The 13,235-nt window shown below is 41.4% G+C and overlaps 1 protein-coding gene across 1 annotated transcript; it reads left to right on the forward strand.

Annotated features, from left to right (window-relative positions):
* Positions 1-6,027: 6,027 nt before the first annotated feature.
* Positions 6,028-7,468, forward strand: ifnphi3 (interferon phi 3). The gene is made up of 5 exons (XM_056402447.1): positions 6,028-6,156; positions 6,252-6,344; positions 6,444-6,605; positions 6,687-6,758; positions 7,103-7,468. Exons 1-5 carry the CDS (start codon positions 6,028-6,030, stop codon positions 7,202-7,204), a joined length of 558 nt encoding a protein of 185 aa, XP_056258422.1. The 3' UTR covers positions 7,205-7,468.
* Positions 7,469-13,235: the final 5,767 nt, after the last annotated feature.

Raw genomic sequence — 13,235 nt, forward strand, 5'->3', positions numbered from 1 at the left:
CACAATGCCTCTCATCAACTGTTTCTGTCTATTTATTGATTTATCAGGTTTATATTTATTGATTTATCATTTTTATATTTATTTATTTATTTGTATTTATTTATTTAAATGTGACGTTTGTCTGAATTTGACTTGAACAACAATAAAGACATTTCCTCTGAGTTCAGAGTTTGACCTTTAAACTGATGTCAGACCGGAAACAGCTGATCTCACTGCTGCTCATCACACACACACACACACACACACACACACACACACACACACAGAAAGTAAGTACATGTACTTTAGTACTTCAGGATAGATTTCTGAGTTACTTTCATTGGACCACACCCATCTGAGGCTGCAGCCAATCACAGATTACGACTATAAAATAAACAGTTCTTCTCTGAACAGCTCATGTTTCCAATCATCAATATATCATCCAGATCAGTGAATCAGGACTTTGTTTCAATCATGTGATGACCCCTCAGATTTATCTGGTGACCCTTCAGAGGGGCCTGACCCCCAGGTTTGGAACCAGTGGTCTAAATCAACTTCAGGTTGTGAAGGTGACGTGGAGGGAAAGTAATTTATTCATATTTATTTCTATTAATCTATATTTATCTATATCTATATTGATCTATATTCATTTATATTTATTTATATTTATATATGAGCTTTGGTCACAGTTGACCAAACGATGAGCTGATAAACAGTTAATGTGAAAGAGTAAAATGAGAGCGAGCACAGCTGGCTCAGACAGATGTGAAGGTTTGATCAGGGTCAGAGGTCGTGATGAACCACAGACACAGTGAGAGCTCCCTCTGTTGGACGTCTGCACACCTGACCATCACTGAGCTACCATCTGTAATAGTACTACTGTTACTGTTACTAAAGTACTATCACACAGTACTATCACACAGTACTATCACTGTTACTGCAGTATAAGATGTAATACTCTGTGCTAGTACTGCAGTAATACTCTGTGCTAGTACTGCAGTTACAGTAGTAATACTCTGTGCTAGTACTGCAGTAATACTCTGTGCTAGTACTGCAGTAACAGTAGTAATACCCTGTGCTAGTACAGCAGTAATACTCTGTGCTAGTACAGCAGTAATACTCTGTGCTAGTACTGCAGTTACAGTAGTAATACTCTGTGCTAGTACAGCAGTAATACTCTGTGCTAGTACAGCAGTAATACTCTGTGCTAGTACAGCAGTAATACTCTGTGCTAGTACTGCAGTTACAGTAGTAATACCCTGTGCTAGTACAGCAGTAATACTCTGTGCTAGTACAGCATGACCTCTGACCCTGATCAAACCTTCACATCTTACTGTTTCACATTAACTGTTGCTCTGTGATCCAAATTTCTGGTCCAGGTCTCTGTGGTCCAGGTCTCTGTGGTCCAGGTTTCTGTGGTCCAGGTCTCTGTCTTCCAGGTTTCTGGTCCAGGTTTCTGTGGTCCAGGTATATGGTCCAGATTTCTGGTCCAGGTCTCTGTGGTCCAGGTCTCTGTGGTCCAGGTCTATGGTCCAGGTCTTTGTGGTCCAGGTCTATGGTCCAGGTTTCTGGTCCAGGGCTCTGTGGTCCAGGTTTCTGTGTTCCAGGTCTATGGTCCAGGTTTCTGGTCCAGGTCTCTGTGGTCCAGGTCTATGGTCCAGATTTCTGGTCCAGGTCTCTGTGGTCCAGATCTGGAGAAGCACTCTATAATCCAGCTGGTGGTTCAAGTTCTACTGGTTCTTTAAGAGAACAGGACTGTGGAGAACAAGAGAGGAACACAGGTCCAGAATCTTCATGTTCACAGTGAGAACATTAAAGACCAAGAACCTTCCTGTGTTAATGAAATAAAATTAATTCACTGATTGACAGCTCTTCAAAATAAGAGTCTTTCATAGAGATGTAGTGGAGTCAAAGTTTATTCAAAATAAAACTCATGTAAAGATACACTGAAGTACATGTACTTCGTCACTGTCCAACCCTCTTCACATCTGTCCACCACTGATGAAGATTAATACAGAAAACCAGGTGATTTACAGGTCCACTGACCTCTGACCTCAGAGTGATGTCATCAGTGATGTCGCTGTTTTCAGACAACAGGCAGAAAAAAACGTTGATGCAGCTCAGAGACTCTGGAAAGTGAGTGAGCAACTTCAGTGGGACAGAGGATGACTTTCCTTCTCCTCCTCCCCCTCCTCCTCATCATCATCATCTTCATCATCATCATCATCATCATCATCAGTCATTCAGAAAGACCTGCAGTAGTAGTACTGTTTTCAGGCTCCACTTGTTTTTCTCCTTTCTTTTCTGTCTAAATGTAAACTGAGTGTGAACTTCCTGTCGTCCGCCTCACACTCATCTCTTTTTTCTTTCTTTTTTCTCGCTTCTTTCTTTTCTCTCCTCTGTCTCTCCTCTCTTCTCTGTAAATGTAAACTGAGGGTTTGGGGGTTGAACCGCTTCCTGAGCCACTTTGATCTGTGACGACACAGACGAGTTTTACTTTGATTCATACAGGAAAAAAAAGGATTGTAAAATGGAATCTAAAGCACATTGTGGCCAAAAGTCTGTGAACGGGCCTGTCCTCATGTTAATGATGTATAGTTTCCAACCGTTTTAACATGAAGCTGAGTCACAGATATACAACATGTCGTCACATTAAAATTTGAGTCATTCAAGTGTTTTATGGATAAATCAACAGACACCAATAGAAACTGTGTTCAGCAGCTTCAAAGACCAAATCAAATCAAGTCAAATCAAACCATCATGAACCTTGCTGATCTGGTTTTTAGATCATTCTTTAATCCCCCCTTCATGTATTATAACCAAATCATTCATTCATTAATTCATCTTACATTGTAAATATTTTATTTTATTGATGTTTCTATTTATGATGTCTGCAGAACTCGCCTGTTTCATATTTGTTTATATTTCTTTTCTTCTATGTTTATTGTCATGAACAAAAACACCAAAATAAATTCCTTGTATGTTGAAAACCTACTTGGCAATAAACCAGATTCTGATTCGGATCCTAATTCTGAGTAAAAACCTCATCTCAGCAAACTTGTCACAGATCAATAAACACATTAAAGTGTCATTGATGAGCACCTGAATCAATCATTAGTGTTGCCCTGTGGTGCACTTTGGCTGTCCACATACTTTGGGCCATGTAGCGTATTTCCAACACTAACTCAACACATTTTGGCCAAAAGTATATGGACACACTTTCGTGTTCATCCCATTTTAATAAATCTATCTGCAACTTCCTTTGTCCACATACTTTTGCCGAGTTTTACTCCTTAATAATTCCTATTTCTTATACTTGTTTCTATGATCCATGTGAGGTAGTGTTGTATGAACAGTCATAATGATATACTACACTGCCTGGCACTCAGCTGGGGAGGGGGGGTGGGGGGAGGGGAGGGGGGGGGTGAAAAGGGAAATTTTCCAGATTTCGTAGAATTTTTTGCTTTCAAAGCATCAGAGTTTCAGTTTCTGTCCAGGATCAGGATTTATTTAAACTGCAGGGACCAAGACCAGCACCCAGATCAACCAAGACTAGCACCCAGAGCAACCAAGACTAGCACCCAGAGCAACCAAGACCAGCACCCAGAGCAACCAAGACCAGTACCTCTACCTCAAGACCTCCTGGACCTCCAACCTCCAAAACCTCCTGGACCTCCAGCACCTCCAAAACCTCCTGGACCTCCAACCTCCAAAACCTCCAGGACCTCCAGCACCTCCAGCAGACAGTGAGTTTGTGTCATGTGTTCATTTTGTGTTTGCAGAGTAATGAGGAGAAAACTAACAAAGATTATTTTTTTCTGGTTCAGTTTGAAAAATTTTAGTTTTAAAATGAATTAAAAAAACTAAACACTGAACTTTAAAAATAAAAAACAGTCAATAATCATTAAAATGTCAAACTGATCACAAGTTCAGGATCAGTGATGTAAACTTTATAAACTGTGAAATTCTCTGTTTACTTTGTTTTTGTTCAGTTTTATTGTTTTAAATAAAGCTGCTGCAGTTAGTGTCACAATAAAAGTACTTCCTGCAGTTAAAGTATCACAATAAAAGTACTATGTAGGTGGAGCTGCTTTCACTATGTCATATACACTTCAATTACTGGTTCCCAACCCAGGGTTGGGCCCCTCCAGAGGATCACCAGGTGAATCTGAGGGGTCAGTTTGACTGAAAGGAAACAACAAACACCTGTGGCGATCAGTTCTTTCTAATGTTCAATCTTAATTAACCTTAGTTCTTCCCTTCAAAACAATCTGTAATGATAACAATAATAATAATAATGATAATAATAATAATAATTAAGATAATATGAGGAGTCTTGGCAGTAATTGAACAAACAGCATCAAACGGTCACAGTCTGAATCTCAGTCTGAGTGAATGAGCGTCTCCATGTCGAGGCTCAAAGTGTTGACGTCAGCAGGTCGAGCATCGCAGCGCAGATGGAAACAGAGCTAATAGAAATAATGATGAACAGATAAGTTTCATTTCAGCTCAGAGATAGAGTGAAGCCTGGTCCTGGTCCTGGTCTGACACAGTCCAGCAGTCCCTGATCGCTGTGACTCAGCAGCTCTCTCACTTTCAGTCCATCTCACTGAGGAGGAACCTTTGATTGAAGGTTGAAGTTTCCAGCCTGAATGGAAACCCGTTCCCACCCTGCTGCTGGCGCTGAAATGAAACCGACATCTATGACTTCAGTTTCCATCTGCGCCATGACGCTTGACGTCTCTGAAGCGCTGAACAGGGAAACCTGTTCATCAGAAATCGAGCTACGTTATCATGACGAATGGCAACTGTGTCACATGACGCGGCGTCCTCCAGATAAATATCAACGTCCTCTCCATCGCTCTGAACCTGGAGCTTGAGCTGCGACGGACTCAGGTCAGAGTTCATCTTTCATACTGGAACCAGACTCGTGGTTCCAGACGAGTATCAGACCAGGACCAAACCAGACCAGGATCAGACCAGGACCAGACCACGGTCAGATCAGGATCAGACCAGGATCAGATCAGGATCAGATCAGGATCAGACCAGGACCAGATCAGGACCAGACCACAGTCAGATGAGGATCAGATCAGGACCAGACCACGGTCAGATCAGGATCAGATCAGGATCAGACCAGGATCAGATCAGGATCAGACTAGGATCAGACCAGGATCAGATCAGGACCAGACCAGGATCAGACCACAGTCAGATGAGGATCAGATAAGGATCAGATCAGGATCAGATCAGGATCAGACCAGGACCAGACCACAGTCAGATGAGGATCAGATCAGGACCAGACCACGGTCAGATCAGGATCAGACCAGGATCAGATCAGGATCAGACCAGGACCAGATCAGGACCAGACCACAGTCAGATGAGGATCAGATCAGGACCAGACCACGGTCAGATCAGGATCAGATTAGGATCAGACCAGGATCAGACCAGGATCAGATCAGGACCAGACCAGGACCAGACCACAGTCAGATGAGGATCAGATCAGGACCAGACCACGGTCAGATCAGGATCAGATTAGGATCAGACCAGGATCAGACCAGGATCAGATCAGGACCAGACCAGGACCAGACCACAGTCAGATCAGGATCAGACTGTCGAACGTTTGGAGACAAAGACACTTATTCATTAATCTTTTGTAACTGAATGAACCTGCAGTGACTCACCTGGTCCTGGTCCAGGTCTCTGCCACTGTGTTTGGGATTATAGTCTCTGTGGTCTGATGACTCACACAGGTAGACGGCCTCTGATTGACTGATTCGTCCAATCTGCTCCTCTCTGTTCCAGGTTATCTGAACTCACCTGAAGCTGCTGGCTCATTCAGCACACCTGAAGCATCTTAGTCCAGCTCAGTCCAGCTCTGACCAAGACCGCCTGAAGAACCAGGATCAGGACCAGGACCAGTTCAGGTGGAGTTTTTTAAAACTCAGAATGTCAGTTTGTCTTTGTTTAAAACTTCAGCTAAAACTGAGATCTGTTTCTGAACCTCAGGACCAGAACAACCAGGACCCGCTGAAGACCATCAGACCCAGAACAATGAAGTCCTCTTCAGTCGCCCTCATCCTTCTGCAGCTCTGCAGCCTCCAGCTGATGGTGGTTGCCATGCCGACTTGCCAGCTGCTGGAAGACGTTGTCCAGACCACTCACAACCTGCTCAGAGACCTGGTAAGACCCTGCCCCTTCACCTGTGCTTTCAGTAGTTTAGCTTTAGTCTTAGCTGACGTCAGTCTGGTCTGAACTGTTTCCTGTCTGTCCTGTAGGGGGGGCGATTTCCTGTCCACTGCATGCAGTACAATGTTAACATCTCTTTCCCTGACTCTGCCTTCCCTGCTGCCACAGTCAGTCACCCTCAGGTAAGCCTCTGACCTCACCTGAGCCTCTCAGCAAATCAAAGAGATGTATTTTTATGTTCAAACAGTTTGAAACTCTGATGTCTAATTGGTTCCCTGCAGTGCCGCCAGGCATTATGGGTGGTGTATGAGACTCTGCGGGAGACGCAGGAGTTGTTTCAGGAGTTGGACTTACCTGTCGGAGAGGGCGGAGTCACCTGGGACAGTAAGAAACTCGCTGACTTCCTGAACCTGCAGTATGGACTGGTGGAGAAGGGAAGCTGTGTGAGTATCACACCTGAGGATCCTCAGAGACCACCCCGTCCCTGTGTCACTGCTTATTCACCTCCCCCTCTCTCTCTGTAGCTGGCCACCGCCGAGGCTCCAGGTGTGCTGTCTTCTTACTTCAGCAACGTCACAGCTGTTGTGCAGCAACAGGTAAACATCTTGTTTGTTTCACCATCACAGATTTTACTTTGAAAAACCAAATACTTAAGAAAAAACTCCACATAAATTATATGAATTATAACATATAACAAATTTTATGAATATGTTATAATCATTTCATTTATTTATCTAATTAAGTTTTTCATCAATTTTCATTCATCGCTTAAATGTTCATTGATTGTTGTTTGTTTATGTCATTTGTAAATAAATAATTATAAATAATTCAAAGCAACTCTTCAGATTTAACACATGCATAATGATTGGATGATGAGTTTGTCAGTCAGAATGTGTTGACCAATCGGAGCTGGGGGGGGGGGTGTCTCTGTGTGTCACAGGACAGCGCTGCCTGTGGTTGGAAGGCTCTGAGGAGAGATGTCCTCTGGGTCCTAAAGACCGCCCTTCACAAATATCACAGCTGCTTCGCCCGGAGAGCTTGACATTGACCACGCCCACTGACGACAGAGACAACGCCCGTTAATGACAGAGGCCACGCCCAAAAGTGAATTACTTATATTGATTATCAGTATTTATTTATTTATTTATTTATTTATTGACCTATTTATTTATTTATTTATTTATCTATTTATTTAAATAAATTTTGATACTTTTATATTTATGTTTTTCTTTTTTTTGTATTTTTGTTTCTTTGTATTTTTTGTATTTTTGTTTTTTTTTACTATTTTTGTTCTTTACTTAAATTCGGTTTGTTTGTGTCTTCTATTTAAATTAAACCAAATTAAAGCATTTTGAAAACTGACAACTTGAACTTTGCTCTAATTTAAACCACACACACACACACACACACACACACACACACACACACACACACACACACACACACACACACACACACACACACACAAAGGATGAGCATCTGTTCCAATCTAAGCCTTTTCTCTCTAACAGTCAGTTCTCTAACAGTCTGTTCTCTTTCTAACAGTTGGTTCTCTCTAACAGTCTGTTCTCTAACATTCTGTTTTCTTTCTAACAGTCTGTTCTCTCTAACAGTTGGTTCTCTTTAAAAGTCTGTTCTCTAACAGTCAGTTCTCTAACAGTCTGTTCTCTCTAACAGTCTGTTCTCTAACAGTCTGTTCCTCTAACAGTCAGTTCTCTAACAGTCTGTTCTCTCTAACAGTCTGTTCTCTAACAGTCTGTTCTCTAACATTCTGTTCTCTTTTTAACAGTCTGTTTTCTCTAACAGTCTGTTCTCTAACAGTCTGTTCTCTTTCTAACAGTTGGTTCTCTTTAACAGTCTGTTCTCTCTCTAACAGTTGGTTCTCTTTAACAGTCTGTTCCCTCTAACAGTCTGTTCTCTAACAGTCTGTTCTCTCTAACAGTCGGTTCACTCTAACAGTCGGTTCTCTCTAACAGTCGTTCCCTCTAACAGTCTGTTCTCTAACAGTCTGTTCTCTCTATCTAACAGTCGGTTCACTCTAACAGTCGGTTCTCTCTAACAGTCGGTTCACTCTAACAGTCGGTTCTCTCTAACAGTCTGTTCTCTCTCTAACAGTTGGTTCTCTTTAACAGTCTGTTCCCTCTAACAGTTGGTTCTCTAACAGTCTGTTCTCTCTCTAACAGTCGGTTCACTCTAACAGTCGGTTCTCTCTAACAGTCTGTTCCCCCTAACCGTCTGTTCTCTAACAGTGGGTTCTCTAATAGTTGGTTCTCTGACAGTCTGTTTTCTAACAGTCTGTTCCCTCTAACAGTCGGTTCCCTCTAACAGTCGGTTCTCTCTAACAGTCGGTTCACTCTAACAGTCGGTTCTCTCTAACAGTCGGTTCTCTCTAACAGTCGGTTCTCTCTAACAGTCGGTTCACTCTAACAGTCGGTTCTCTCTAACAGTCGTTCCCTCTAACAGTCTGTTCTCTAACAGTCTGTTCTCTCTAACAGTCTGTTCTCTTTCTAACAGTTGGTTCTCTCTAACAGTCTGTTCTCTAACAGTCTGTTCTCTTTCTAACAGTCTGTTCTCTCTCTAACAGTTGGTTCTCTTTAACAGTCTGTTCCCTCTAACAGTCGGTTCTCTAACAGTCTGTTCTGTCTAACAGTCTGTTCTCTTTAATAGTCAGTTCTCTCTAACAGTTGGTGTCCTCTAACAGTCTGTTCTCTAACTGTCTGTTCTCTCTAACAGTCGGTTCTCTCTAACAGTCTGTTCTGTCAAACAGTCGGTTCTTTCCAACAGTCCGTTCTCTAACAGTCTGTTCTCTCTAACAGTCTGTTCTCTAATAGTCGGTTGTCTCTAATAGTCGGTTGACTCTAACAGTCGGTTCTCTAACAGTCTGTTCTGTCTAACAGTCTGTTCTCTTTAATAGTCAGTTCTCTCTAACAGTTGGTGTCCTCTAACAGCTGGTTCTCTAACTGTCTGTTCTCTCTAACAGCTGGTTCTCTAACTGTCTGTTCTCTCTAACAGTCGGTTCTCTCTAACATTCGGTTCTCATTAACAGTCTGTTCTCTAACAGTCGGTTATCTAACAGTTGGTTCTCTCTAACAGTTGGTTCCCTCTAACAGTTGGTTCTCAAACAATCTCTTTTCGAACAGTCAGTTCTCTCTAACAGTCGGTTCTCCCCAACAGTCTGTTCTCTAACAGTCGGTTCTCTAATATTTTGTTCTCTCCAACAGTCTGTTCTCTCTAACGGCTGGTTCTCTAACAGTCTGTTCTCTTTAATAATCAGTTCTCTCTAACAGTCTGTTCTGCTGAACAGTCTATTCTCTCTAACAGTCTGTTCTCTAACAGTCGGTTCTCTCTAACAGTCTGTTCTGTCTAACTATCTGTTCTGTCTAACAGTCGGTTCTCTCCAGCATTCTTTTCTGTAACAGCAGGTTCTCTAACAGTTGTTTATCCCTGCTGTCATTCAAAGAAGAATACAACAGACTGTTCAGGCCTCCACTTGCCTGAAATGCACACAAACACACGCACGCACGCAAGCACTCACACACACACACACACACACACACACACACACACACACACACACACACACACACTGACTTCCCGCAGGTTGTTACAGTGTCCCTCTTTGCCTCAGTCAGATCATCAACAGTGAGACAGTGTCACAGCCTGTAACAACTGATGGTGATCAGACAATTAGGTCACACCAGGTCTGACTGACAGGAACCACAGCCAATCAAATCACAGCAAAAGACAAACGTCACATGGAGATTCAAATTGGACAGTTTTATAGTTTAAACAGACGTTTAGAAAAAACATTTGAAGAAAGAAGCATAGAAGTTCAGTTTCAACAACCTAACATACAAATATATCATTTAAATATGTATTAAAAAAAACATACATACATATGATAAACATAACAAATGTATATATTAAACATATATAATACTTTTTTTTTGAATGAACATACACATAATAAACATAATCAACAGAGGTACATTACACATCACAGTGATAGGGCTGCAGCAAGAAACTGTTCTGATGTAATGTACATTAACAGCTTCTACTGAGTGTGACATGTTTCAACATGTGTGTTAGTACAGTTTCCATCTATAGCTCAAACACACACACACACACACACACACACACAGACACACAGACACACACACAAACACACACACACACACACACACACACACACACATACCGTAATACAACATGTCTGAACACATTCAACCTGTGGAAACACATTTAAATTCAGGTAGAACTCAGGTTCTATTCACAGGTTCCACTGAGTTCAACATGTTCTTCTGTTACACACACACAGAGCTGATCCTGTTAGAACCAGAGAAAACGCAGAACCCAAACACAACGTTTTGCCACCTGAAAAAAAAAAAACTCATACAGTGAATTATTTCAAAATAAAACAGGATGTGACACAGAGGGGCTCATTGCAACTTTAATAACTTCACATCATACTATCTACAGTTGTGCTAGTAAGTTTACCCTGGCAGAATTTGTGATTTTTTGGCCATTTTTCAGAGAATATGAATGATAAGAGAAAAACTTTTTTTCCCCTCATGGTTAGTGGTTGGGTGAAGCCATTTATTGTCAAATAACTGTGTTTCCTCTTTTTGAATCATAATGACAACAGAAACAACCAAAATGACCCTGATCAAAAGTTTACATACCCTGGAGATTTTGGCCGGATAACATGCACACAAGTTGACACAAATGTGTTTGAATGGCTACTTAAGGTAACCATCCTCACCTGTGATCTGTTTGCTTGTAATCAGTGTGTGTGTATAAAAGGTCATTGAGTCTGAGTCATGGGGAAAGCAGAAGAATTGTCAAAGGATCTGCGGGAAAAGGTAGTTGAACTGTTTAAAACAGGAAAGGGATATAAAAAGATATCCAAGGACCAATCAGCAGTGTTCAAACTCTAATTAAGAAGTGGAAAATTAGAGATTCTGTTGAAACCAAACCATGGTCAGATAGACCAACAAAAATTTCAGCCACAACTGCCAGGAAAATTGTTCGGGATGCAAAGAAAAACCCACAAATAACTTCAGCTGAAATACAGGACTCTCTGAAAAAAAGTGGCGTGGCTGTTTCAAGATGCACAATAAGGAGGCACTTGAAGAAAAATGGGCTGCATGGTTGAGTCGCCAGAAGAAAGCCATTACTATGCAAATGCCACAAAGCATCCCGCTTACAATACGCCAATCAGCACCGAGACAAGCCTCAAAACTTCTGGAACAAAGTCATTTAGAGTGATGAGACCAAAATGGAACTTTTTGGCCACAACCATAAACGTTACATTTGGAGAGGAGTCAACAAGGCCTATGATGGAAGGTACACCATTCCTACTGTGACATTCGGAGGTGGATCGCTGATGTTTTGGGGATGTGTGAGCTACAAAGGCACAGGAAACTTGGTCAAAATTGATGCAGGATGAATGCAGCATGTTATCAGAAAATACTGGAGGAAAATTTGCACTCATGAGCCCGGAAGCTGCGCATGGGACGTACTTGGGCGTTCCAACATGACAACGATCCAAAACACAAGGCCAAGACCTGTGATTGGCTCCAGCAGAATAAAGTGAAGGTTCTAGAGTGGCCATCTCAGTCTCATGACCTCAATATCATTGAGCCACTCTGGGGAGATCTCAAACGTGCAGTTCATGCAAGACAGCCCAAGAATTTACAGGAACTGGAGGCATTTTGCCAAGAGGAATGGGCAGCTTTACCATCTGAGAAAATAAAGAACCTCATCCACAACTACCACAAAAGACTTCAAGCTGTCATTGATGTTAAATGGGGCAACACACGGTATTAAGAACTGGGGTATGTAAACTTTTGATCAGGGTCATTTGGGTAGTTTCTGTTGTCATTATGATTTAAAAAGAGCAAACACAGTTGTTTGATAATAAATGGCTTCACCCAACCACTAACCATGAGTGAAAGAAAAGTTTTTATGTTATCATTCATATTCTCTGAAAAATCCAAGAAATCAGAAATTCTGCCAGGGTATGTAAACTTATGAGCACAACTGTACATGATGATCTTTACAAACCACAGAGACCAAACCTGCCACGACTGGTTTTATTCAGAAGATCTTCATGTGCATCAGCAGCACAAAATAAATAAAAGATGAATTTGAAGAAAGAATGATGTGATGAGTTTAAATGAGGTGATGCAGATTGTTTAGAAACTCTTCATTTCTCATATTTTTATTTAGTTTTCACACTAAAGAGTTAAATACTGAAAACTAGAATCTCCTCTTCCTCCCCTCAGACCAGTCTCAGGTCACATCTTGTTTGTCCACAGTCCTAGAAAATATTGACCATTTGTGTGAAGTCTTGAGTGAGTTATGGCTAAAAGTGTTTTGTGAGGTCACACTGACCTTGACCTTTGAGCTTTGACCACCAAAATGAATCATCGTCAGTTCATCCTTGAGTCCAGGTGAATGTTTGAATAAGGTCCTTCAAGGCGTTACTGAGATATCGTGTCCATGAGAATGAGATGGATGGACGGATGGCCTGAAAAGAAAATGGAATAAAAACAACAAAATAATATTTGACATGAAAAAGACACAAAGCTGGTCAAAATTGAGGGAAACAGAAAACATGCTATACAGATTCATCACATTCTGACGTTATTAGTATTATTTTAATTAAAGTAAATTATTTATGACACTGTTTACCTGTAGTTACATTAACACTCACAGAAACCACTGAAGTGTATGGTTTATATAACTTCAAAATAAGAGCGCAATGGTGTTCAGGCGGGATGAGAATAAACTGTTGTGTTTAGCGTGACAATAATATGTTAGTGTGGATTAGTAGATCTGAAGAACCAGTCCTGCTCCTGGTTGCTGATTGTCAAACTGATCCAATGTGATTGTTAAAGTCAAACCAGGTCAGAGTTTTACTTTCACTTTCCCTCCTCAGTCAGGTTCAGACTGTCAACAAAGTGAATCAGCTCTGATTCAAAGACAGGACAGTGAGTCACAGCAATCACAGAGTTAATTTAATGCTTCATTCTTCTCTGATGAGTCCAAGTCTGACTGGACCAGGACCA

The sequence above is a fragment of the Seriola aureovittata genome, chromosome 17 (assembly GCF_021018895.1).
Source record: "Seriola aureovittata isolate HTS-2021-v1 ecotype China chromosome 17, ASM2101889v1, whole genome shotgun sequence".
Taxonomy (NCBI): domain Eukaryota; kingdom Metazoa; phylum Chordata; class Actinopteri; order Carangiformes; family Carangidae; genus Seriola; species Seriola aureovittata.

What these genes read in the sequence shown, in the direction of transcription:
- ifnphi3 (XM_056402447.1), top strand. Translation starts at nt 6,028, where the DNA reads ATGAAGTCCTCTTCAGTCGCCCTCATCCTTCTGCAGCTCTGCAGCCTC. An exon ending in TGGTGGAGAAGGGAAGCTGT is followed by an intron (nt 6,606 to 6,686) that starts GTGAGTATCACA and finishes CTCTCTCTGTAG; the next exon opens with CTGGCCACCGCCGAGGCTCC. An exon ending in CAGCTGTTGTGCAGCAACAG is followed by an intron (nt 6,759 to 7,102) that starts GTAAACATCTTG and finishes TGTGTGTCACAG; the next exon opens with GACAGCGCTGCCTGTGGTTG.